Raw genomic sequence first — 26,943 nt, 5'->3', positions numbered from 1 at the left:
GCCATCCAGGGGCCACGTGACGACTGAGAGACCAATGCTGCAGAAAGGCATCTGAAAGAAGCGATCTCCCTGGGTTATTTACAGTTTACAGGGGATGAAGAACTGTTTGAGAAACCAAGAGGAAGCAGCATAAGATCTGCCTCTTTTCACATACAAATGAGCCTCACAGAGCCTAAATTATCTCTCTCATCCCTGCCGCAGGGCTGGGTCTCCACATCTGGCTTGGAGCACATCCAGATGACAAGAAGCTATTCTGAAAGACTTCTGGTCTTTGGAGACCTCTGATGCTTATCCTTGGGAGGTCAAAAGCTCTTATCTCAGATTTCTGACGGGAGAAGATCTCTCCTCATGATGTCAAAAAGCGTTGGGATTGTGGAGGGAGGGCAGTATAGCAAGGTGTGGACCTAAGAGGGGGAGTGATCCCTGTTCAGCTGTGCTAAAGGAAGAGCAAACTCCTGCTTCTGGGGCACGTGGAAATGCTGACTTGTGATCAGGGAGGGCAACACATGATGTGGATCTGCCCTGCTGGCCAGGCTGCCTTCTCTCTCCACATGCACAATGTGGTAGAAGCTTCACCCACATGTCCCAGTCTGGACTCAGAGCTCAGCTTAGGTTTCTTTACCAAGATGCTGTGTGCCTGAGTGAGCACTGGGCCTTTTCTTCAAAGGGCTCTGACTGTCCTTATTCCTGCTTCCTGTTCCCATCACTAAAATCACTAACACCAGCAAAGATCAGATCTTGTAGACAAGTGGTATTTGGGAAAGGTGAAGACAGAAATAGGTGCTCCTTGGACACAATCCAGTTAATTTCTTAAATCTGATGCAACTGGAGTATCAGGCAAGGAAATATAAACTTCCTCTGCTTTAGGAGGAAACACACACACACTCACACTGCCTCAGCTAACCCAGTCCTGACCTTATAACCACTCAGCAGCTCTCCAATGGATTTGAATTAAGACTCTGGATTTATATCATAATTAATTGTCATTAATAAAAAATGCCACTGGTTGTTACTACGAGTTCAAAACTTGCACTGTCTCATGGGCAGGGCCCCAGGGAGGTGAGAGTGGAGTTGGTTTTGGGTGGTGGCAAGGCTCTGGGGTTGCTTCCTCTGGCCTGCTGAGCCTCACAGGTCCCAGCATCTCCACAACCCTATCTTCAGAAAGCAAAAGGCACCCGACGCTAGCACCTACGAGCCATTGCCAGAAGAGCCTGTGGACTTACGGAGGAAATATTCTGCTGTATCGGCTTCATAATCTGCATCCTCAGGGAAGTGATCGATTTGCTTACACAGACCTTTAAAATTCCCTAGGGAACAAGAGAAAAAAAGAACAAATGAGAACACCAAAACCTGCCTCACAAGAACAGCTGCCCTCTGCATTGCCCTTTGTGCCCGCCTTGCCTTCCTCCCAGGCAGGATGCCCACTCGTGTATGGATGCCTATTAAATGCCCAGGTACTCTCCTTGCACACTTGCACATGTATTTTCCTCTTATTTGCACAGGAACATAGGATTTTCTGTCTGGATCCAGCCTGATGCCCACCTAGCCCAGCGCCCCTCTCTCAATGGTGGAGAGCACCAGAGGCTTTGGCTGGTTGGTATGACTCCTGCTGCAGATGGACAGGAGAGCACTGCCCACCTCTGAGGGAGGTGGGATGGGAAGAAGAGCCAGAGACTGGGTCACATTCTGAAGCATGAGGGTCAGGGTCCCTTCTCTCAGCATCGATGGGCATAACTGTGTGTTTGTGTTTCACCTGACATGGCCTTGGTGGATCCCAGTAGTGCTGTGTATGGCGGGATGATCAGGTTTGGGTGGAAAAACATTTGTTTCTCCCAGGTGTGAATTTGCTGCCTATTCATTTAATGGGCAGGATACATCCCATTGTTCTGGTGCAGCACAAGAGAAACAAAAGCTCTTAATCTACTTTCTCCATATGACTGCTTGTTTTTTCATACCTTTATCAGGCCTCCTCTTGTGTCCTCTCACAGACTAAGGCTACAAGAAGCTTGGTGCAAGTGTGTGTATGCAGCTCAGCAGCAAAACACTCTTTGCACTGGGGGAGCAAAATGAAGTGAGGGAAGCTAGGCTGGCCACCCTCAGTTTCATCAGGTTGGTTTATGTACAGAGCTTTCTTCTAGCTTTAGTCATGGGGCACCCTTTCTCACACACTTCATGACCAGTAAAGTCATCCCAGCATGAGGCCAGTGACATCTTCCCAGTCTTTTGTCATCTGGGATGTCTACCAGTCTCTTATTTTCATCATTCATGTCTCTCTCCTGTTGAAAATACTGCTCCAGAGAGGTAATCCTCAAACCATGGCATCATCATGACCACTGGTTGACTAGTATCTTAAAGGATCAGGTTGTTCATGTTTGTACAGGGGTGACCATGTGGAAGGCAGTTTCATTATACCTCCTGTGGTTACCCCAGACTTTTTCTCCTGCTTCCCTTATATTTCCCTCTGGACTCTTGCACTGGCTGTCCATTAACACAGAACTGATGGACATAATCTGTCCAGAAAGGAGGAATGCGGTGTCTGCATGAGATACATGGATACACATGGTGATCCCATGGGCCCCCTCACCAGAGGTCAGTCACCAAATTGGCTCAGACTGATCCCTCAGCAGAAGAGTTTGGAGCCTGAGTTTGGAGAGTGGCAAATGCTCTGACAACCTGGGAAAGCCACCTGCCCCCCTGGCCCTGAGCTCAGCCATTGGACCAGCTGGGTGTGCAAGGTGAGGGGACAATGAAGCCCCCACACTTGTGGTTGTTGCCTGTGGGAATGGCTGCTTGTGAGGAATGCAGAGCTCTTCCAGGCCAACCCTGCTGGGACTGAGACCTTTAGGGACCATGTCAGGTCCCCGAGTCATGTCTTGGAAGGTTTATTCCAGATGAATTCCAGTGGTCTTTCATGTATTTGGGAACAGCTAGAAGAAGGACGAAGCTCAAAGGATTCCCCCTGAGTTTCTTCTCGAGGCCAACCCTTGCTGGAGCAAGGTTTGGGATGCTTTGGGAAGCAGCGCTGAGCAAATATCTGTAGAAGGCAGGTAGGTGGGTTTCTGTAGGTCAGCCCCCAAGCTCAGCTCCTTCTGCATCCAGTCGGCTTGTGTCTGATATTTCTGAGATATCTATCGCCTTTAACTACTAGTTCAAAGAGCTTCCTCTAGCTTCCAAAGAGGCTAGAGTGCAGAGGGGAATGTGTGTGTATATGAGAGGTAAGTAATAGGAGAAGAAAGTAGGAACAAAACCGCTCCAAGTATCTCTGAAATGTTATTCCTACATTGAGACGGTGGGTTATGAAAGAAGGCTATTAATCACCCATCCCCAATTCAGTTACCTTGTTCAAGATGTGTCTGCTTCTCAGCCATGGCTTTTCTGGAAGGAAAGCTTCATAGCCGAGCAAATTCCCTTGCCACACTCCCACCCTGCTACTTGCCCACTTAAATACCTGTGAGGAAGGCAGATACAGCATGAAGGGGAGTCCTTTCCCTTGCTTGCCCCTGATAGCCTTGGGCCATCTGCCCGCAAGAGATGAGCAGCTCATCACCCTCGTCCTTTGGCTGTGCTCACTGCTGTACAATGCACATGAACACTGCTGCTCTCCGAGGCACTGGGGAAGTCTCCAGCCTCAGATTTCAGCTCCTTGCTCAGCAGGTCCTGAATGCTGAGTGCCTCCTGTCTGTACATGCTGGGGGAGCAGGCAGAGCCTGTGTGCATCTCCCAGGCAAGGCGCCCGGCACATAGCCAGAGCCTCCCAGTTGGAATCAGCCAGGGAGGGAAGAGGCACTGCATCTGGAACTTCCCTCACTCTGTGACATCCTTTCCCTGCTTCCCCTCTTCTCCTTCTCATCCACTCCATTTCTTGCTGTATTTGAGCCTGATTAATTCTTATGCGAAGAATCAAGCTGCTTGGGAAAGAGGCTGCATCTTGTGCAGAATGTCTTTTATATGGACTTGTTGGCATAGCTAGTTAGAGGTTCAGCCACTTAGGCAGGGTGAGGGGACATGCAGGCTCTTTGAAAATCTGCTCCTGGTGCTGAGTGTCCAAAAGGCCTTGTTGATCTGGCTCAGCAGGGTGCTTGACCATTAGGGTGTCCAGCCTTGGCTTGCTTAAAATGCTGTGGCATTGAGAAGCTGCCCTTCACCACAGGCTGATACGCTGTGCCAGGCTGATCCACCTCCCTGGCTCAACCCTGCCAGGGCTTGTGAAGTCAGGGTGGGCAGAGTCAGTCCCACTTTAGCTCCTGCTTTCCCTGTGCTTAGCCCAGAGCACCCTGACTCTGGATGCTGACTATTCACCTGTGCTACCACATCCTCTCCTCCAGTGCCTCCTAGCTCCTCTGGGCGGTGGATGGGGAAAGGATGCAGAATTTAGGTCATTAATGTGCTAACTGGGAATATAAGAGAATGAGATTCAGTTTTTGCTCTGCTACAGGTATGTTGTTAAAACCACTTCTCTCTGCTTTAGAGTCTCACCCTGTAAAATGGGGGTGACAGCACTCCTCTGCCTCATGCCGTACAGGGACATGTTAAAGAGGGCATGGTGTGGGTGCACTGGTGACAGGGGCTGTGCAAGCACACCAAAGAGGTGAGCGATGGATGGTGGCAGTTCAGAAACCCGCTTGGTTCAGGGAAGGCCTCGATATCACTTCATGCACCAAGGTCAATTGACAATTCTCTGATGGACATCTGTGGACTGCTGAGAGGGTGCTGCAGCCTCCCTGGCACCTGTGCTGGTGGAAGTGCTGCGGCCACACGCAGGGAGTGGGATGGGCCAGCTCAGCAGTGCTGCCGAGGTCTGACACAACAACCCTTTCCTGTGCTGCACGTGCGTTTTGCAGAGCCAGGGAGGGAAGAGCCATGTGCCATTCTATAGTTAATACTCCTGAATGCCTGAGCAAGATCAAATAATTATTTGGGAGGGAGTGTAGGGGTCTGAGAGCCCCTCAAGGGAGTAAGAGCAAAGTCTCCTCTACTTGTTTCCCTTTGCCCTTCCTGACTTGAGCTATTTCATGCTGTGAACCCTGAAACAGCCAGGTATTGAGCTCTCTGGCTTCTCCTTCACACCTCTCTGAGAAACTTAAGCCACACACTTCCACCTCCTCCCTGCAGCATTCCTAGGACAGTTCAGGCTCTCCCCTCATCCTCTTTCTCATGCTCACCCACCAGATCTTCCTCTTGTTTCCCAGTCTCTCTCGTTCATCGCAGTCACCTCCTTCTCCCTGGTGTATTAATGTGGGCATCCTTTGAGCAGCCTGCTTTGGGATGTGCAGGCTGCAAAGAAAGTGGGGAGGAGCTCTGACTTGTCTCAGGACAGAAAGGCTGGGAATGCCCAGGTCCATGGAAAATCACAGAGCAGTCCGCAAGCCCCCTGGGTATTACTGGGAGTCCTTAGATGAGATCCCCACCATTTGCTTGTTGCCTGGCCAAACTTTGGAAAATACATTCTGAAGGACCTAGTACTGGTGCAACAGGCACCCCCACACTTCCTGGACTGGGACAGAAATTGCCCAGCTGGGGCATCAAGAGCAGAGACAACCTGCCATACTGCCAAGAGGGACTGAATGTCAAAGATGCATGATCAATGTTAGCTGCACGTTCAGCACTCAGAGAGACCTCCTTCAGTGTGGCTGGGTCATCGTTTGGGTACATGTTGTCTATCCAGGACAGCTGACAGCTGTCAGCTCTGCTGCAGTGAGAGTCAGGCCGAGTTACCCCCGATGAGAACCTGGCTCAGTATTGTTGGTGATACAGTTTATTTTTGTGCTGCTTTGTGCAGCCCTGTCTCTTTCAGAAGTCCCGCTTGCCTGCAGAGTGCCATCCATCACAAAATAGTAAGTTCCGAGGAATGAAAAGCTACTCCCTTCCCGCGGGGTAGGAACACTTTTAGATGGTCAGGATTGTACATCTGAAAACTGGAAGCCAGAGGCAGAGGAAAAGATGTCCAAAAGGAGAGAAGCAGACAAAGAGGGAGGAGAACAGAAAGACCTGTTTTCCCAGAATGATTTGTGTTACTTCCATTTATGGAAAAAAGCAATCCACTGAAAGCTTTCCTTCAGTCTCACTCGCTAATTTAGCAGAGGTTTTGGCATGATGGCTTCTAGAGAAATAAATAAAGGGAGCTGGATATAGCTGTTGTCTCTAAAAGCTCAGAAGGATGGCTTGGTGTTGGCCAAGGATTCAATACTTCTTTCTGCCACATACTCCCTGTATCATTTTAGGCAAGTCATTTAACTACCCTATTCTTTCACTCAAAATGAGAATAACGGCATTTCCCTGCCTCAGGGAAATAGCCTGAGGATATTTATATGAAAAATATAAAAGTGATCAGACACTGGATCATTTGGGTCAGATAATTCTCTCCACCTTCCAGTTCAAACATAACATTCTCATCTTTGATGTGGCTTTCTCCCAGATAAACACAAAGGCTGCACACATGTGAAAGCTCTCCCAAATTCTCACTTGTGATTCCTGCCTTAGAAGTAAACTTCACTGCAGATTAAACTAATATTTGCTCTCTACCCACGAAATAAACATGAGAAATGGCACACAAAGGGTGGGTAGTTAGACACAAACACAAACATTTTTTTCTCCTCCAGGACCCTGTTTCTGACTGGAGTCCGTTGGTACCAGGTGGTGAAGTGGGGCTCAGAGTCAGGCTCTGGGCTGGGAAGACAGATTCCACAGCTATGTGGGCACCTGTTGGCATGTCTTTCTTATACATATTGGCAAAGGGCTTCCAAACCAGGAGAGGAGGTCTGCTCTCCCTGTCAAAAAATGACACTAGTGACCTGAGTTGTTAATGCCCAACCTGACATGACTTCAAGAGGAAGGAGTGACGTTTCATGAAGAGCCAAGGGAAGCACAAGAAAAGTCCTTCAAAGGCATTTTGATTGCTCTCCACTCTTCCAAGAATGAATCGCTTGAGAGCACTCATTGTTTTGGGGGATTTGGAGCTGATGAAGAGCACAGTGGCAGGGAGCACAGACAGTACTCATGGACATCTAGTTTTACTCGCCTGTGCTGACGTACCCAAAAGAAGGGCTGGCTTTTCAAAAGTACTCATTATCCCTCTTGGGGAATCTCTCCATAGATAGCACCTTACAAAAATTAGGCCATCTTTTCAAGTGCCTCAGTACTCATTTAAAGGTCTTGGTTATGGGATGTAGGGTAATACCAGCAAATGTAGCCACTATGCCACAAAGGATAGTCATTCTGGGGCTTGAGCAGGTGCTGCTCTAGTAGCTCTGACCCTGCACAGTGACGGGGATGCTGTGCTAGTGTCAATACCTTTTGACTCAGGCGGGTAATTTTAAGATGAGAGTCCACAGCTCTCCTTAGGGACAGAGGAACTTCCCAGTACAAGAGGAAGCTCAGTGGGGCAGCAAATGGGGTCTGCAGGGCTAAGCCTGGGGCAATAGCAGAGATACCATGGGAAAAAAGGACCATCAGAAATCTTGCCACCTTCCTATCCAAATGCAATGCTCCTGCTTTGATGTGGTCTTCTGCAACATAAACATGCAGCAGTGCATATGTTAAAAAACCCAAACAAAACCCTAGCAATATAACCAGTATATTGCATACATAACTCTCTCCCTGGGGAGAGGATAAAAGAACAAACCACATGTGACTGATATCAAGCCCCATCACTTAATGTGCCACTGGAAATCATTCAGATATTATGGTGAAGAAGCCTGTAAAGGAACCGATGTAAAATAGAAATTGATCTTATAGTTATGGAAGAATATCTCCCCCGCCTACTAGGTAGAACCATTATACCAACTCTCCTCCCCTTATTATTAATAATCGTGTTTATTACAGCTGTTGCCAAGGATCAGATGATAAAGCAAGTTTATTGCAGTAAAAATGGTACAAACACTGCCTTACAGATCATTGCTGCCTTGATGAGCATGAAAGAAGGGGTATATTAGAGCACATTAGCAATGACCAAAGCTACAGCAGTAAAACAGCCTGATAATACCAATTCTGGGGAGATGAGTTTAGTCAGGAGATGGTTAATAAATAGAAAAAGAAATGCAGACATAGATGGGCCGGGGAGAAAAGAGTGGGAGAAGCCAGTATGGGTTAGCACTGAGGAGGAGATGACAAGGTGGAAGAAGAGCGATAGAGTGAATGGCCACTGAGCACTGGGGAGAGAAGTCCCATCCAAGTCAATACCAGGCTCCCGTTCTCCCTTTTTCATTTCTTACTCCTCGCTTGCTCTCCGCAGCTCTCCCGGACAGTCATCCGGTGAAGGAGAGGGGGATAATGACAGAAGATGACACCATGTGTGTCACTGGGGGTAGCTTGGGTCCCCCTGGTACAGCCTTGGCAGTGTGGGAGTGCAGAAGAGCCCCACCACGTCCCGGCGTTACCTGCATGGTGCCCCTGCAGCACTCTTCTGCCTGCCTGGCACTGCAGCTGCAGCGGCGAAGGGGGATCGCACTGCATTACGGCTGGACCCTGCGCCTGCTCACAGCCCTGAATTGCTTTGCATTTTTCTTGGAGGCGGCAGCCTCCTTGCCTTCCCACCCTGCTCTGTAACGTTGCTGTGTACTGCTAAGTAGCCGATAGACTCTGCCTCAGAGCTAGCTATAGCTATTCCTTGTACGTGGGTGGAGATGCAGTGGTAGCAAAACCTATTATTAAGATTATATGAAGATTTGCATTTATAAACACCCTCTTTTTACAGGGTTGTAACTTTCAAAAATATCCTCACTGTGGCTTGAAATTTCTTATGCTTTGTCACAGGCAGAGAGGGAGATTGGCTGGGAAAATTGGGCAAAGGCTCTTGAACACGTTTTGGTGCAAACAGAAATCCAGCATGTTTGAGCTTTACAAGCTGAGACATTGCGGGTGACTGGTTTTCAGGGACTGCTTAGACATCTGTCCAAGTTATGAATGAAAAACCTCAACACAGCAATAATAAAAATAATTCAAAAAATCCTTTTTGCATACATCCAGTACAAATATCTCCCCTGCTAAACAATTGCCTCTATTTTCTAGACTTTGCCAGAATCACACCTGAGATGAATTTCTTCTGAAAATAGTACTACACACAAAAATGTATTAGGCTCATCTAAATCATCTAAAGCTGTGGATAGCTTTGTTCCTCCTAATGTTGTATTTCTCACATTTCCCTCTCTGCTGGCATTCTGGAATTGAAAATAGTTTTATGTAAACATATATAACAAATGCGTGTTATAATTTCATATATATGTCAATGAAATTATTTGTTTTTTCTAACATATTTTCCTGTGTCATTCAGTGAATGTGTAAATCATTGACAATATCTCTGATTCCTTAGCAGAGAAGTTAGAAACTATTTCTACAGTTGTTAGAGTGACTAGTGTCACTCTAGGTAGGAGAAATGTATGAAATTTCTGGTGTATGAACCCTGTTGCAGAGTTTTCAAGGTATATCAGCTGAGCCGGTAAAAGCTAATGCCTTTGACTTGCAAGAAAAGGCAGATCTGGTCTTTAAATGAGCTGGGAACCAGAAAAAGACTTGAGAAAAGAGTTTGTAAATAGTTCTGCTCAGATATTGTAGCATGATGTTGGGTTTTAAACTCCAGGAGCACAACTGAAGTGCTGGAGCTGCTGAGGTGGAGGACGGAAAAGTGAAGGCAGAAATTGATCAGGACATGGAGAGAAGTCCAAGCAAAACAGAAAGAGCAAGTGAAAGAAATCAATATATTACAGAGGATTTAAAAAAATCTGGCAATTTGTAGCAAGAACATTTGTGTGTGTGTGTAACGCATCAAATGTGACACTACAACTGTGAGCCAAGTGACAGGAAGGGTGATGCAATTATCTGCAGTGAGAGAAAAATGATGTGCATAAGGTGTGGGAGGAGAGGAGATGCTCCACAGCTACCACTGGCAACCCCAATCCATGGCTGCACATCCAGATGTCAGAGGAAGGGAGGTACTAATGTAAGCCTGGAGGGAAAGGGGTGGATGGGATGAAGGGAATATTTAAAAACTATTGCTTCTTTTTTTTTTTTTTTTTTTTTTTTTCCCCCTATCATGGCAACAATGTTGTAACTAGGACAGGTTTTGCATATAGTGTTACAACATCAAACTCTCAGAAATCAGAGTATGTAAACAACATCTTACTGGATGAGGACATAAGGACTGAACCATCTCAAACTTGTATTCAAAGACCCAGAGCTCAGGTGGATTAGTCTCTCCTCAGAAGTATGCAGAGGAAATCCATAGGCTGGAAAATTTATAATTCAGCTCATCCTATCAGGCTGCATTTTTCTCCTCAGATGTAACTATGTTGCTGGTCTGTGAGCACGCATCAGAGGACAGAGCCAGGCTGACCTTGTACAGTAGGTCATGTTTTGGGTCAGTAGTGAGACTATAACTCTAGGGGTAATTGGAAGTTACTGTGCACAGGTACAGATTTACTAAGCGAGAAAAGAGGGAAAAATAGCCCTCCTTATACTGCAAAAAGTGGTCTGCACAGCCTGGGAAACAACTGTACAGTGCCTTGCTTCAGATGTGGGCTGAGCCCCTACCCCTGTAGGAACTTGGGCTTGACTATTCCCAAACTCCAGATCTTGAATCTTGCAGTTGTAATGCTGTGTTCACAAGGCTTTTTGAATGCAATTTCCTTAGTCATTTTTAAGTTATGAAGGAGGAGAAAAGGCAAGTCAAATCTTTCATCTCCAACTCCACACTGCATTTGTCTCTGACATATCCAGCTGGATCTACAGGGAGACGCTGTCCTCAGCTAAACTGGTGTAAATCTAGTGTGACTCTGAGCTGCTCCTTCAGCAGATATGGTCACAACCAAGAGGGGAATTAGGCTTATAGATGGTAATTAGCTTATGAAGTATGTGGTGTGCTTTAGAGTCCTTCAGGATGCAAAGTGCTATATAAAAAATATTAGTTATTAATAATAAAAATATCTGAGAACCCCAGGGAAATAATCCAAAGAATAGAGCAAGTCAATGACAGAGGCAGCTTTCAATCCATCCTCCCTCTTCTGCACCACTTAAGCTCTCCTCTTCCTTCCCCTCCAAGGCTCAGACACATGGAGGGAGAGACCCCCATCACACGTTTAGCAATTTGGCAGTCTCAGAAAGTCTCCTGTGTTCTACCACGCAACATCATCAGCCTGCAGTAGGAATTGTCAAATCTGTAACATAATTGACAGCCAGCAGTAGAAATTTTGGGGAATAGCAGGGTGTGGGAATTCCTCAGCTTGCTTCCCATGGGAAAACCGCAACCCTGCCCCAGTGGTCCTTAGGGCCTTCCATCTCATTGCCCTCCCTGCCTCTGGGGAAAGGACTGGGCAGATAGGTGCCATTTGTTTTCTTTAATGATCTCTGGGTGAGAACTGGGGGTCTGGCCATGATCACATGAGTTGGGGTGAGTAACTCCACTGGGGATGCACAACCTCTTTTGGCTATTCCAGCCCAGCAGATGAGTGTGAAATTTATTTTAGGTGAGGAAATAGAACAAGGGAAGGGCTGGGTTTTCTCTAGCACTTTTTATGCCCCAGGGAACCCAAAGCTCTTCATGCAACACTGAGAAAGATCCCCCAGCCCGCAGATGAGCATGGCAGCCATTATGTGCTCACTGAGTTCACACATGCTTGCCCTCTGAGAGCAGAGGCAGCTTTACCCAGGCAGGGAATATTGGTTATCCCTTACTCCGTTCAGAAAGCATGCTGGGATTTTTGCTGTCCCTTCAGGCAGCCCACCAGAGATGGTCAGGAGGGAACTCGGTGTAGGATTTCCTTGGCAGAAAGCCCTGCTGACTGCAGCACTTCAGGTTTAGCTGCAACTTGCAGGACCATGCACTCGTGGAGCTTTTCTGCCCTGTGCCCTTTATGCCCTGAAATGCACCATCTACAGTAAGAAGATGAAACATGCAAGGAAGAGGTCAGGACTTCCTAATTTTGCCATTTCCTCTAGCAGTCACTACATCTCACCCTGCAGCACTGGTGTTTCAGGAGAAGCCCAACCCAGAGCAGCTCCCCAACCAGGCCAGGGCTTCCCAACGCTGTGCTCTGGGGAGCACCCTGGGATGAGGGAAACGTGAGTGTGATGAACCTCTTTAGGATGCTCATCCCCGGTAAATCCACTCCTGACCTGGACCTCACTCACAAAATGATCCAAAGCCTCCCAAATGCTCCTAAAGCAATAAAGAATAAGAAACTGGAGGGAAGATGAGGTGGCGAGAGTGGAGGGCTGATGTGATGTACAGCAAGTCCCTTCTTACAGACAGCTGTGGAGGAAGCCGTTGATGTCCCCAGCTATCCCAGAAAGGGAAGCTCCCTGCCTTGGCAATGACCCCGGGGTGAGCACAAACTGCATTGCAAGCCCTTCCCAGTCAGCCTGAGTACTGAATCCAAATGTGGCTTAATATTGTTTCTTGCATTTCCCAGCTATGCTGGGATTTGGGATTTGAAGAATTGTGTGGATTGTGTGTATGGGTCTCAAACAGTTTTAGGCTTATACTTCCCAGGGATTATTTTGGTGCAATTGCTGGCAGGGCAAATATCAGGAGTAACAACTGGACTGGTCTGTGAAAGCTGTAGGAAAGCAGTGCCGTCTGTGCTAAAAGAACCAGGACACAGAGTTTGTTTTATTACATGCTAAACAAGCATCATGCTTATTTTTCACTTGGGTTGCTGGAGTTCAGAAAGTGTTGGTAAACACAGACTATACCCCACAGGGCCGAACAGAGTAGCTGGCCTGTGTGAGTCTGATCAAACTGCGTTAGCACAACTATGCTGTGGCTCTCAATGTCTTCAGACAAGCGGCTGCTGTTCCAACTTGCTGCTTTACTCATAATCCACATCAAACATTGGGTGTTAAAGTAGATATTGCACAGATTTGATTTTAGGTCCCTTTCTATGCAGCTGAGCAAAAAACAAATGCCAAGCCTTGCGAGTGGTGTTAGCTTTTAGAGGCTGCTATTAGAACATTAATAATTTTATTATTGTTTTTTTCCTTTGGGTTGCAGGTACCCTGGTGATTTACATGGAAACAAAATGACTTGGCTCTCTCCTGAAGCTCTTACAACAGAAGTTAGACTTAAGCACAGCACTGGGCTTATTTAACAAGCAAATAGTGCCAGCAGGGTGTTTGGAAGAGGGAGGTTTATAGCAGCACAGGATCATGAGACATTTATGGTTGTGTGCGCATGTGTATGCTGTTAGTTTATGCTGGCTTTTAAAAAGAATACCATGGAGGGGAAAAGTGTGCTAGATTTAGGGACGATGCCTGCAAGAAAGGTGAGTGGAGGTCAGGGAGGGAAGGAAGATTTGGAAAGGAGAGTTTGAAGAGGAGTCCACAAAGGAGTGTGAAACTACCTGTGGCACAGCCAGAAAAGGCGTACGGGGGAGCAGGTACTGCTGCTCAGTCATAATAACCCCTTTGAAGCTTGACTGCAAGCCGTGCTGCTGCACCAATATTTTTTCATCCATTGAGCACGTTAATTTATTACAGAAGAGTCTGTAGGTGTGAGCTATGTTCTAGGGCTAATCTCTGAAGCGTTTTCAGTTGCTCTACACATAACATTACTCTTGCGTCCTGGGGAGGAAGCTATTCATAATGGGATAAATTTTACTCACAATACTACACTAGGAAATATTATTTTTAATGTGATCTGGTCCAGTTACACTCAGTTAGAAACCTGAAAGGCCGTTTCAGGGTTTTGAATCATGTCCAAGCCACCTTCTGTGGCCAGGATTGTATTACCTGGAGACATGCCCATCAGAGCTTCTTACACCAAACCATACCTCCCCACCTACCCAACATGCTGAGTAACATAGGTCTCAGAAGTGAAACTTCACTGCTTTAAAGTCTGTAAAACAAGAACTTGTCTCCTAAAGACTGCCAAAACCCAAACTCCTTCCAGATTTGCTCACTTTACCTTGGAAAAAAATACCAGTTCTCTGCTGGAAACACTGGTCTGAAATTCCAGCCCCTTTCTCTCTTTCTAATTTACTGCTATAGCTACAGCAGACTGTGAAGCAACAACAAATGTTATGCTGCCCCTTGGATCTCACCTCATTATCTTACTTTCAAACTGGAGTTACCAGTCAAGAAGTGTGCCAACATCAAAGAATGGCAGCATTTCAGTCTCACTGTGTTTGTCTCTCCATGAGTAAATCCCCTTCTTTGTCCATGCTACAGCCACAGCTGAAAGTCTTTTTCTCTTGAAGTTGGTCAGAGTTTTTCAACGAAAATTTCTTGGAGGGATACAGAGACTTTGACGTGATCACCTGAATTCCAGGTGAATAAGCCTGAACTATTGGCTTACTGACAATTTCAGTGCATCTAACTCATGGTTTTGGTCTAAAAGAAAAGCCTTTAAAAACCATCTTTGTCCCACCCCAGGTGTAGAACAGGAAGCTTTATAAATTCAGAGTTTTGTGGGACAGGAAAATAGTTCTCCATGTTTTTCCAGCCTGGTCTCTGCATCTACCTGACTTCATGTCAGCTACCATGCATCTTACTTAGCATGTGTTTGCATCTTCTCTTTGGACCCTGCTGGGATAGCTGTGGTTGCTGAAGGCACAGCTGGCCAGCTGTTCTTTGGGGACCGCTTGTTCGCTTAACTCTATCCACAGTTACCTACATCTCAGTCTATCAGTCTGTTTCTTCAGAACTGACGTCTGAGATACATTGTGCACCGAGACCTTCTTCTCTTGGCCCTCTTGATCAGCACAACCTTGGAAGGCTGTGGCCTTGGTTTTGCCAAGCCAACATTATAGTCATGTCAACCTCAGACATGAAATTCAGTCTACGCGTTAGTCTGTGGTCCAAACTGTCTCTCCTGGAGTCACTTTTAGTGAACACCAAAATGAGTTTTGGCCAAGCTAGAACCAAAATCCTGTGTGTTTTCCTCTCACTTCCTCTGTGATCTGACATAACGAATGTGTTGTGTAAATGCCTCTTCAGGGCTGCCCTCTATTCCTACTGAGAGTGATCCTCTTTCCCTGTAGTGCACTTCACAGTGTGCTGCAGAGCAGAGGTGGTTAATACATCAGAGCAGGAATGAATGACTTTGCCTAACTCCGGGATCCTGTAACAACCCCGGTACTTGGAGATTCCCCTGCGGGGTGGAGAAGAGAGAGCATTTCATGACTAGCTGGAGGCCCTGTGTACAGAATACCTGCAGAGACTGGCAGGGTAAACGAGTGAGCTGGGACTGGATGCCTTCCAAGCATCAGAGCAAAACTGAGTGTCTCAGTGGAGGATGCTAAATTTTGACAACGGGAAAGAAACAGATAGACAAAGGGTGAGTGGGTGGGGAAAGCCTTTCCCTGTTAATGCTGTCTGCTCATAGCGTTAAGCATTATTATGTATTTCCACATGCCATCATGTGTACACAACGTTTTACTGGCAGCTAAAAAGGCAGAATCTTGCCCCCAGGATTTCACAGTACAAAGACCCCAGCCTTCGGGGCACTACCAAGTGAGGATGCTCAGCCAGCTCTTCTGAAGAGGCTCTCTGTAACCATTCAGCAGTAACTATGAGGCCTGGATTCTGCTTCTGGTGAGGTCAGTGGGAAAATATGGGGACAACATTAGGTCTGAGACGTGCACACTTGAACGAGGGAAGGAAGTGCCTGAGAAAGGTCATAAGCTGAGCTATGGCATGTTCATGTCTTGTTTGCTCCTGACTTTGGCTGGGTTATCTCTGAATCATTCCTTATTCTAAAGATGTAATATAGTAAACAAAGTTATAGTCAGAAGGGGCAAAGCTTGCCAAAGGCGTAGGAGAAGTAGCAGTCATTAACGCAGGAAGACTAGCTGTAGTAAATGAGTCCTGAGGGCAGGCATGAGGGAGGCGAATAAGGTTGTGTGGTGAAAGGAGGGGAGAGGGCAGCAGGAAGGAAGGAGCAGAGTCATTGCTGCAGGGAGATGGAGGGGGGCTGTGGAGGGGGAGATGTGCTGAGTGAGCACAGAGTAAGGTGGGAGAGGAAGGAGGGAGAAAGCTCTGATGGAGCCATGTGAGGCCTTGAAGATGAAATGAGAAACTGAACTTTGATGTAGAAGGAGACTGGAAGTCAGCACAGGAATTCAAGAAGTGAGAGTGACACAAGTGAAACAGCAGGTGAGGAAAAGATAATGTAGCTGCTGCACACTGGGTGTTTTAGTGTATTAAGCCTCTCCTATAGCCCTGATGGGCCTCACCAGCTCTGAGATTTGAGTGGGTTTGTGTTTTTGTGATCTGGTCTAAATAGCTTGGTAAAGCATTGTCCCTATATTGTTTTTGCCTAATCAATCAGCCACACATCAGGAGTGTTAACTTGTAAGGGTAGGCAGTCATAGGGAAAGGGCTGTCTATGAACAGGGGAATGGGTGCTATCACAGCAGCATAACAACATCACACCGAGGGGCTGAGGATCTCCTAGACCAGCCCACAGGTTGTAGGGTGCAGAGCATTCCTACAGAGAGGAAAGCAGTGGGATTGCCTTCAACCTCAGGACCTCCCCAAAAGGCGACTGACAGGATAGTCCCAGCAGTAGAGCATTTCCCACACTCTGCAGGTTCCCAAGGAGACCAATCTTTGGGCAACCTGGAAGGTGTCCCTACCCATGGCAGGAGGGTGGATCTGGATGATCTTTAAGGTCTCTTCCAACCCAAACCTTTCTATTATTATAATATTCTATGACAATACTGCTGTCTGCTGTTTATTGCAGCTTCCCTAGATCATGTCCTACTAAGGGTAGTTCCTGCAGGACAGAACTGCCAGCATGAACAAGAAACATTCCTGTTCCTGTGTCTTCCTCCTAGGAGAAGCCCCATCTCCCATCTCTGAAACTCTGAGTAGATCCTATGTATTTTTCTTTCTTTTTTTTTTTTTTTTTAAACAGCTCATCTCTCCTTTCACTCCTGAGGCAATTTTCTGCATATGAATTTCTTCACCTTCCATGATCTTTCAGACTTCTTACAGTCTTTGCTTTATTACTCCAACTGTGGTGACTCTTTCTTCATGATGTCCCTTCCTCTTCCTTCTCCTTCTTTCCCAACTATTGGCAGACAGTTTGTCGCTTTCAGCATCTGGGACTCTGTCGTAATGAGCCCAACTTTTCCCTCCCTACTCAGTGCTGCCTAGCTTAATTTGCACCAGTTGCTGTTGTCTCTTCATTTTAGGATTACACTAAAACTTTGATTCCCTTCAAGCATTCTCCCCACTTGATTTTTAGTGCTCATGTGCAGTTTGACTGGCTCCTTCCTTTCCTCTCTCACACCATTATGGCAATACCTACAGTGCTGTGTTAATCTCCATTTCTGTCCAACACTGTCTGCATTAAAAATCAAAAACCAAACAAAATCCATCACTTCCAGATCTTCTTCAGGATACTTTGTCCAGTGTCTGATTTTCAATCATTTGGGTTATACTTTCAGAAGCAACAGTATGAATCCCTCCTCTATATCCAGCCCAGGAGACTTAGGGCAGTTTATTATGGATAGTCCTATTCCTTCTTTGCTTCTCAAGCTGCTATTAGCCCTTCTTCCCTGTTTCACTGACACTGGTATTCTTCCCAGCACACCCATGTCGTTCTCACCTCCTAGCCCTTTTCCAGACAAGTACATTATACTTTTTTCATCTTTCAATCACAGATTTCCCTGATTTATCTCACTTAGACTTAACACTCCCCTTTCCCAAGCCTTTCTTATGCCTCTCCTCCTACTTTCTTTGCAGCCCTGGAAACATCTGACATAATTCAGTCGCTCAAGAAAACAACTACTTCTCTTGACCCTGGTACCTCTCATCATTTAGGCCTATCTCCTTACGCCAGCTTTTTACTTTACTCCTGTTTCCAGTAATTCCTTGGCTTCTGGTACTCTGCTCAGCTCTTTGAAAATAAGCCATTATCTACCGTGTCCTCAGGCTCCTCCATCGACACTGCTGTTCCACTTAACAAGCACCCAGAGCCTCCTTATTCTTCATAGAGCACTTAAGGGAGTCACTCCCTGTTATCTCTCCTACATGTCTGTCCTCATCCATTTTCACTGTAGGTTCATGCAGACCATAGTGCAGAAATCTAATGATCTCCTTTCTGCTAATGACGTCTGGTCCCATTTCTTTTTTACCTGTGGCAGCCTTGTGAAATGGTTGCCCACTCCATCTGTCTCGGGGTATTCATTCAGATGAAGGTACTCTGGTTTCTTAGCAACTGTTCAACTTTCAAGCAGTTCTTCGGACAGGGATGCCTCTTCTGTGCTGGGATCCCTTCTCCAGAGATAAATGATCCTTTAAATCTTTTTCTAATAAAAATCATAATCATACTTAACATTCATACTGCTTTTCATCCATAGAGCTCAAAGCATTTTGCAAAATCAGTAAGCATCGTTTTCCCCATTGTAGAAATGGAAAAGCTGAGTCACAGAGATATTAGGGCCAATATTTTCATGTGTTCATTCATTTTATGCATCTTCATTTCTGGGAACCCAGTCTGAAATAACTTAACCTAATTGCTTTGCCATAGGACTTGAAAGGGAGCAGTAGGTCTTCAGCACCTTTGAACAATACAGAATAGAACAGCAGGTGCAAAATATCTCAGAGGAGAAATGAGTACCTATGAAAATGTAGTTGTATACCATATGATCAAGACCACACAGAGCTCAGCTACTTCTGGCATCAGAGCCAGAGACCTTCATTCACAAGGATACTGCTGCTTCAGGGTCTTCTTTCTGCCTCAAGTGGTGGAGAGATGTGATGGTGCAAAGCAACAGGGTATTTTAGAAGTTTCAGAATAAACCTTCAGTTCGTACTGTGACACATCCATACCTCTTCAGCTGTTTTTTTCCTGTGAGGAAGGGAGAAGACAACCCTGCCCTAGAAGAACTAGTGGTCTAGCAGCTAGGCTTAATATTGAAATGGTGGAAACTGGTTCAAAATTCTTCTCACACAGCAAAGACTCCACCCTGGATTTCCTGTATTTTAGATGAGTTAATTAATTATTTGACTCTTCTGATTGACTCTTCTCTTTCTCTTCTTCTGACTAGTGATCCCATCTCAGATCTAAGCAACCTTTTCTGCTGAGACTAGAAAGTATGTTCCTGCAGTGTCAGCTTCAACAAACTGACATTCACAGACAAAAAATGTGTTTCAGTAAAAAATTCCTGTGAGCTTAGCCAGTCACTTTAATGTCAATAGTACTCAAATACACATACCTTTTATAACTGCACTGGCTCTTCCCTGCTTACCTGCAGCGTCTCTTGCCTAAGAAAGCTTCTGGATTTGTATCAGCTTTTCTCAGTTAACTCCTTCATGGGCAGAATAGTTCCTCTTACTCTAAAATGCTTCAAATTATCCACATTTCTTTCCTGTCCCTCTTTAAAACCCATTCTGCATATGCTAGGCATAACCTGGGCTTTTTTGTGGATTTTTAACTCATCTTCTCTACCTAGGTATGTCACAACAGCAAATCTACCAGTCATAATGTCTACAGCATGGTTTGACCTTTTGAATGTTCTTACTCAAGGACTTTTCCAAATTTGTGTGTACAACTGAACACAAACAGTATTACAGCTTTGCCTTTTCATCTCAAACTTTTCATTTTCCATTCATTTTGAGGCAAATTTTCAAATTCTTCTCCTTTATTTTCCAAGATGATTTGCACCACTCTGTGCCATTACTCACACTTCTCTGCTACTACCAGATTCCTCAGTGTCCCACAGCTCCAGCTGTTGACATATTTTTTTCCAATACTGCTTCCTTGGCCTGGACTAATGTTTCTGTCTCTCTCCTTTTTTGACTCTCTCTCTTTCCCCTCTGTCTTGATTTTAATTGATCTCAGATTTGTTTTCAATTGCTTTTTAAAACTTTAGTCTTGTATTTTTCCACCATGAACCCAGGCCAGCCTGTGTTCTTCTAGCACACAGTACAAATGTTGCAAAAGATGGGATTGAAAAGCAATGTAAAAGTACAATTCCATGCATGATCAACAGAAAACCTTTCTCTCTTTTGAAGAGCCTGGGAGATATCCACTCCCTCAAAACTATTAACCCTCACTCCCTTCTGTTTTTAAATAATTATTGGAGGAAAAGAATAATTTCCCTTAATTTGTTTGCTAATTGATATTTTTTGACAACACAAGCACAATTCAACCTCTGATTTGTTTGCTCATCCATTTCTGCCACTATTGCTTTAAGTATATGAGATGTGAAATTCAGTTCTTTTCTGACTGGACACATGTCGTACGAGGAGCAGCTGAGGGAACTGGGGTTGTTTAGTCTGGAGAAGAGGAGGCTGAGGGGAGACCTCATCGCCCTCTACAACTACCTGAAAGGAGGCTGCAGAGAGCTGGGGATGAGTCTATTTAACCAAGTAATAAGTGATAGGACAAGAGGTAACGGCCTCAAATTGCACCAGGGAAGGTTTAGACTGGATATTAGGAAACATTTCTTTACAGAACGGGTTGTTAGGCGTTGGAATGGGCTGCCCAGGGAGGTGGTGGAGTCCCCATCCCTGGAGGTGTTTAAGAGTCGGGCCGACATAGCGCTGAGGGATATGGTGTAGTTGGAAACTGTCAGTGTTGGGTTAATGGTTGGACTGGATGATCTTCAAGGTCTTTTCCAACCTTGATGATTCTGTGATTCTGTGATATACTGAATTGTTTTTATCCTATGCCATCAACTGGAAATAGAAAATGTTTTAGTTTCCTTTGTCCCCCCCAAAGGAAGTACATATCAAAAATATGCCGAGAAAAACAGATACTTTTGCAGCTCTTGTAATTGTGTGTAAATTCTAAGTTTCCCTCAGATAAAAATTTCCAGTAACAATTTGGTACTGTCTTTAACTCATAAATAGTAGTGTCTCATGAGAGTGAATACTTTTTGAGTATAGATTCAACATTTGCTTTTTACAAACATGTTCACTTAAATGTTGCTGTTTGAGTGAAAATCTGTGCCAGTAAATATGTTTCTGGAACAGTCACAGAAGGCAGACAAATGGAGTGGGAACACAATTGAAGCAAATTTGTTTAAAGTAAACTGAATGATCACACAGAAATATTTTATGTGATATTTACTAAAACCTATCTCCTTGCCCATCTGACAACTGACACATAATTTTTGCAAAGTAAGATGCAACATCCTGACAACAGGCCCATCAGAGCATAACCTGTCCCTTCAAAATGGTAGGAGTTAACCAACAGTGGGAGATGTAGCATGCTGAGTTTTCATTAAAAGGGTAGGCTTAGAGGTTAGTCTAAAATTCAGGTCACACACACTTTTCACTCCAGTCCCAGTTTGACTTCAACCGCAGAATCCCTCCTTGATGAAATAAGCCATTTAACAAAGAAAATGTGACTGGAGAATCAATACTTAAGGATAATGATAGGTAGAGGCTATGAATTGCTACCTTCTCCTGGTAGAAATATATCAGCTTTCTCAATCACTGATCTGTCCAGCTATGTTTCCTTTCTTGGCTGCTCCAGGAGTGCTACTGTTGTAGTACAGGATAGTCTTAGAGGTGCTATTAGGAGCACCACATCACTACCCTGTTTATTGGGCAGCAAGGGACAAGTGCGGGGGAGTCCAGTGGTAGTTAAGATAGTTTAAGTTGTGTGAGTTATGTGCTGGCAGGACAGAGAAAATGACACAGTACAGCAGCTCGCACTGACTCCCATTCACTCAGCTCAAGCTGTGAATTCAGCCAAATGTATACGATTTGCTGGCATTTTTATTAGTTATAAACTTCAATCTTCTCCATCCAGGCCAGTGAAACAGCTCTTGTAGCTCACTGGATGACAGGCTTTTGCTCCTGCGTGGAGTTGTCCTGAATTAAATCCCAGATGTTATGTGCAGTGAAATGGCTGCACTGTAAAGTAATGGCTGTTGGTAAATAAGTTGGTTTTGGAAACTTATATTGCAAACATCTGACGAACTGTTTAGAAGAGAGATGACAGAGGTGACAGTGTCACCACATCTAGCTCTGGATCAATCATGCTACTGTACACCATTACATGTCTAACATATAGATTATAAGCCAGCTATAAAACTGATAAGCAGCCCTGGGAATCACACATTTCAAGCCCAACAAAACACCAACTGCTCATCTACCATACGTAGCGCAGTACGCTCTGTGCCATGAGGCGTACTAGTGAATATGAGTAACCAAATATAGGGCTGTTTGCGGAGTCATTTGACTGGGTTTCAATGGCTGCACAGCATTAGGTTTGGAGAATGGTATCTCTCTCTAACATAGCCCCATTTCCTACCTGGCCTGGGCAGTCAGCTCCAGGAAAGTGGCATTAACCGTAACCATACATGTGAGTGCAAGGAATTACTGGAGGTGACAGTAAAGAGGAGATGCCTGTGACCAATGCAGCCACTGCTATGGAAAAGGGGGAAGCTTCTGATTATACAAGAGGCCTAAACTATTACCTGGGGTCTGCACAAAGCTGTTTGCAGCCCTATGGATGGTGTCTGGAGCATCAGTGTGCAGTACCACCCCAGAGGGAACCTGGAGTTTGGGAAGGCTCCTCTGGCTGCAGGTTTGACTGCCTTGACTGGACTAGATCCAGTGGGCCAGCCTAAAACCTTTTTTGTGTGTTTCTCTAACATGTATCACAGTAGGAGATACTGCTTTATGAAATACTTACTGTTTCTAATTACAACCCAGGGTTTTCCAGAACAGTGGCATTGGCTGACAGATATTCATGTGGTCTCAGATTGCCTTTCACTGTGTTTCTCATCCTCTAATTCGTCCAATAGACCATTGAACTACTGAGCAGTTCTGGCTGACACAGTTTTGCAGCTCTGCGACATACAGCAGTAGATCCTCAGCTCATGGGGACTATGATCCCTTGTCACATTTAGGAAAAAAAAGTAGTTTTTATCTGAAACAGCTAAATTTTTTGGTGTTGCTGTTGAAACTTTCCTGTCTATTTTGCACTGCATGGTGGAAGTAGTATACTCCCTGAGCTGTTGTACCATTTCCTGAATAAGGAGCCAAATAAGTGGGATATCAGAGGGATATTTTTCTCCTTGTCCCTCCTGACAGGGCATTATGCCTCAGTGCAGGAAACCAAATCCATTAGCATTCATGCTGACCAGAGACAACTTCACTGGTTTCATACACTGCCCCTGCTCCCAGGACTCTGAGAATAACCTGGATGGGTTATGATATGGTGATTCCTCCAGCCTGACCCTTTACCAACAGAAGGGCATAAATTCCTGTTCTGTGTGCAGAAGCCTGTAAGAGATGGCTCACAAAGAGGAGTTCACTCATCCTCAGGACAGAGGGGAGCCCCATGTGCATCTGACTGCAGGGACTAGAAATAGGGCGTATGGGATTTCACCTGCTGGTGCAGAGAGGCATCAGAGGTGTTCCCATGGGTTTACAGCCTCCAGTGTGCACACAGTGAGCTCCCAAAGAGCTTGATATTGCAGATCATATTTTCCTACATCTCTGACTCTCTAGTTATTGTGATAAGGTAGATGAAGCACTGATTTCTCTCTACTTGTGTGCACCACCTAGGAAAAGTCATACAAGGTGATTCCTTTGGCTTTCTTACAAGTACATGGCCCAAGCAGGGCTTTCAGCTTATATTGATTTGAGATCTAAGATGGGCTATTTTCAGTTCTTGATCAGTACCTACTGGGGACTGCTAGAGTGAGGAGCTGGGATAAGTTTCAAAGATGTGACGCACAAACCATTGAGACTGAAGTATTCATTTTTAAAAAGCCATATGCCTTTGGAAGTTTGGCCATGGCTGTTCTTCAGTGATATACCACATTCATTTGAAGTTCTGCTGGGATATGATAGCAAACCCGGCCCTGACTGGACAAAGCCCTGAGCAAACTGGCCTGGCCTCACAGCTGACCTTGCTTTGAGCGGTAGCTTGGACTAGAGACTTTGTGAGGTCCCTTCCCACCTGCATGCTTCAGTTATCCTATGATTCAAACTTACCTAATACAACTGTCTGACTGACCTTTTCTTTACCAACACCCCCTGCCCTGTGATTGGAGGGTGTAGATAAACAAGCACACCTGGATGTGAAAGTCAGTGCTATGTCATTGCAAAGACTGGCAAGCCAGTGCTAAAATACAGACACAACATGACAATGATCAGACTATAAATACCTACGGAGCAACTGTAAAATTTCACCCTACCACAGGATCCAGCTGCTGAAACTTACAAGAAGAAAAGGAATCAGATTGAAAAACATGCACACGTAAAAACAGACTTTCCCAGACTAGCAGCATATTGCCAGACTTCTCTCAGTGCATCATATATTAAAGTAAAAGAAACTTCCATGCTAATTTAAACATAGGAAAAGGATGAGTGCTCAAGCAGATCCATCCCATTGGCTGGTCATGATGTTCATCATAACTGGTAAGCCTCTGAGAACACTTTGGGATGGAAGCCGAGACTTCACCTAAGATTTATGATGCATTATTATTTCCAGCTTACCAGTGGAACTGAATCAGAGAAAAAGGACTGAAACTGAACTCTAACTCAGGCCAGGGGTGTTTTATTCAGCTTGGGGTGATCATGGGTCCGACCACTTGAGAAGTGCTGGGCGCAGAGCAGAAAAATTGGAATCCTGAAATCCCAGTGAAGCAGTCTCAACAGCCAAAAAGCAATGCACTTCACTGGATGTTGCTGCATTCTGGTGAAAAGTAAAAAATGAGCTTGTAGTTCACAAGAAATTGCAGCAAGAATCCAAAATCCACTGACTCTTCAAACCACCAGTAAAAGCCAGTTTCTTCTCTCTCCAGCCCTGGGCATAAGGTTTCCTCAGGAGCACGCCAGGTCATTTCTGGGCATGCACTTGCTCTAGAAGAGGGGACTGAGATTATTAGTTTTGTCCCTTCTCCGGTGGGGCTTGTATAAGTTCATTCCATTAGTGCACTGATGAGACTGGTGCAGGCAATGAGGTCATGACTGCAGTTACCTTGGACCTTCGAGGGTCTCTGGGGAATCGTAGCCCTTTTCTCTAGGAATGCAGCTGCACGCTTTCAACCTGCATTTATCTTACAAAGCAGTGTGTCTCAAATTGAAGTTCTGCACAACAGAATTCTTCATAATGGACTTGACAAATCTGGGGCAGTGCATAGAAAATCTCCCTGCAAGGGAACAAGTTCAGGTGCACCGACACTGATTTTCACTCTTCAGCAGATGGAAGGCTATTTAGAGGTGGAACACTGAAGATGGCGTTATTGTCAAGACTTGCACCCTGGGGTTGAAGGAAAGGGAGCTGTCAAACAGAGACATTATGCTGGTAAGAAACTCCCAGACCACCCCAACTCAATTGCATTGGGAGGACTGAATGATCAGTGACCTTGAGCAGATACTTCTTTTATGGGGGTAGACGGCTTCATAAAGAATTGTTGTCCCTGTGGAAAGTGTCCAAGGAAAGAATCTAAGATGAAACAAGAAGTGTATAGCCATCCAAGCAGATGGAAAGTGGTAGCACTGACTGGCCTAACAGACTTGTTTGTGTGTGCATGGTGAAGCCTGGAGATTAGCTGCGAGGGATGGCTGAACGCATTCTCCCCCTGAGGTCTTCTGGATGGGATCCTTAGACTGGAATCTCCCTGTGAACTCAGTGAAGCATGCAGCAGTTCCAGACTGTGTTGCCATGCTCAATAGCTTGTGGGAGAAGAGCAGTGTAAAGACAGTCTTGCCACTCTGGACTTCAGAGGTTACTCTGGTGGGGGTCAGAATCTTCACTCCTCTGCTATAATGAAGGAAATGTCCCAGGCAGAAATAGAGTCCCAGGGGGGTCATACTGAATAAAGTTAAGATGGGCATGCTTCAGCTTCTTATGAATGGCAAAAGGAGAGGGATGAACAGGCTTTTCCTTTTTTTGTCCTGTCCTGCCAGTAACTATTGGACTCTGCAAAGCTGCTGAGGTATTGCTAACTCACTGTGTTAGAATCTGGTTGTTAACTCTCCATGGATATAAGAAAGGAGTGGAGGCTTATTTGGGAAAAGGCAGAAAGAGAGAGAGTATGGAAAAGATCTTGGAAGGAAAGCCAAGGACAATCAGATATAGTCATGATGCTTTGGCTGGCATGTATATTGAATAATACTTCCAAGCTGCCCATAAAGTCAAGATCCTGGCAGAGTGTGGATCTGGATGCTAACTCAGCATTTGTCTGCTATGGTGAGAATACCATGGGGACTCAGTCCATTTTCCTCATTGAAAGATCAACTCAAGTGAATTAACTTGGTTTCCACCTCACCCAACCTAAAACATCCTCCTTTGAAGATCTCCTTCCCCATTCATGCTATGTTTGTGCCCTATATATAAAATCCAACATGTCTCAAATGCTGTTGGAGTCGAAACCACAGAAGGGACAAAGGGACCTTTCATCCAAACAGACCCACACAGAAAATTAATCACATTTTTGGACACTGTAACAACTCTCAGATTAGAAACAGAAGAAGGTAGCATGGCTGGACTGCTGGCTATACCTCTGCTTGCTGCCCTTGAAAGGGACTGATTCAGGGGACTTTGCTCACCCACACTAAAATACTTGGTGAGTTAGAGGAAGGTGGAAGGTGGAAAACCTTGTCCTAATGTTACATAAACACATCATGTAACTTAAACTGAGGTATCAGTTCAACTCTGTAACCGTGAGCAAGCATAACTGTAGTGAAGCAAAATTGTTATAAGAAGGAGTGAGAAGGGGTTTAGGGACTGACTTTTCTTTCATATCTCTCAGGGAAAGTCACCAGTATTAATGAAAGCCAATTGGAACTTGATATAAATTATTTTGCTATTTTGTCAGCATTGGTTGGAACACAGGGATTTAGGAAGATGTCCTTTGTAGAAGCACACCTAGGAATGCTGTGCTGTCTTCTCTGAGCTGTGAGATGCACAATCCTTTGGAAATTTGTATCTCTCTCGGGATCTGGTTTGCATTCGCCTATTCAGATTTTTGTGGGAGACCAACAAACCCACTCTATTGGCACCCATTAACCGGATGAGAATGCATGAGCACA

General features: G+C 45.3%; 1 protein-coding gene across 2 annotated transcripts in view; it reads right to left on the bottom strand.

Moving 5' to 3' along the window:
* The window catches only part of CACNG2 (calcium voltage-gated channel auxiliary subunit gamma 2), a 54,583-nt gene that overhangs the window by 6,286 nt on the left and 21,354 nt on the right, over positions 1-26,943 (bottom strand). For both annotated transcript variants that reach the window (XM_074871267.1, XM_074871268.1), the window contains one exon: positions 1,224-1,307. In XM_074871267.1, coding sequence (XP_074727368.1) covers positions 1,224-1,307 — 84 coding nt within the window. The remainder of the gene's footprint in view (positions 1-1,223; positions 1,308-26,943) is intronic.

Source organism: Strix uralensis, chromosome 5 (assembly GCF_047716275.1).
Source record: "Strix uralensis isolate ZFMK-TIS-50842 chromosome 5, bStrUra1, whole genome shotgun sequence".
In the NCBI taxonomy this organism is placed as follows: Eukaryota; Metazoa; Chordata; class Aves; order Strigiformes; family Strigidae; genus Strix; species Strix uralensis.
The sequence above is the reverse complement of the archived record's forward strand: the minus strand, read 5'-3'. Positions and strand labels throughout refer to the sequence as shown.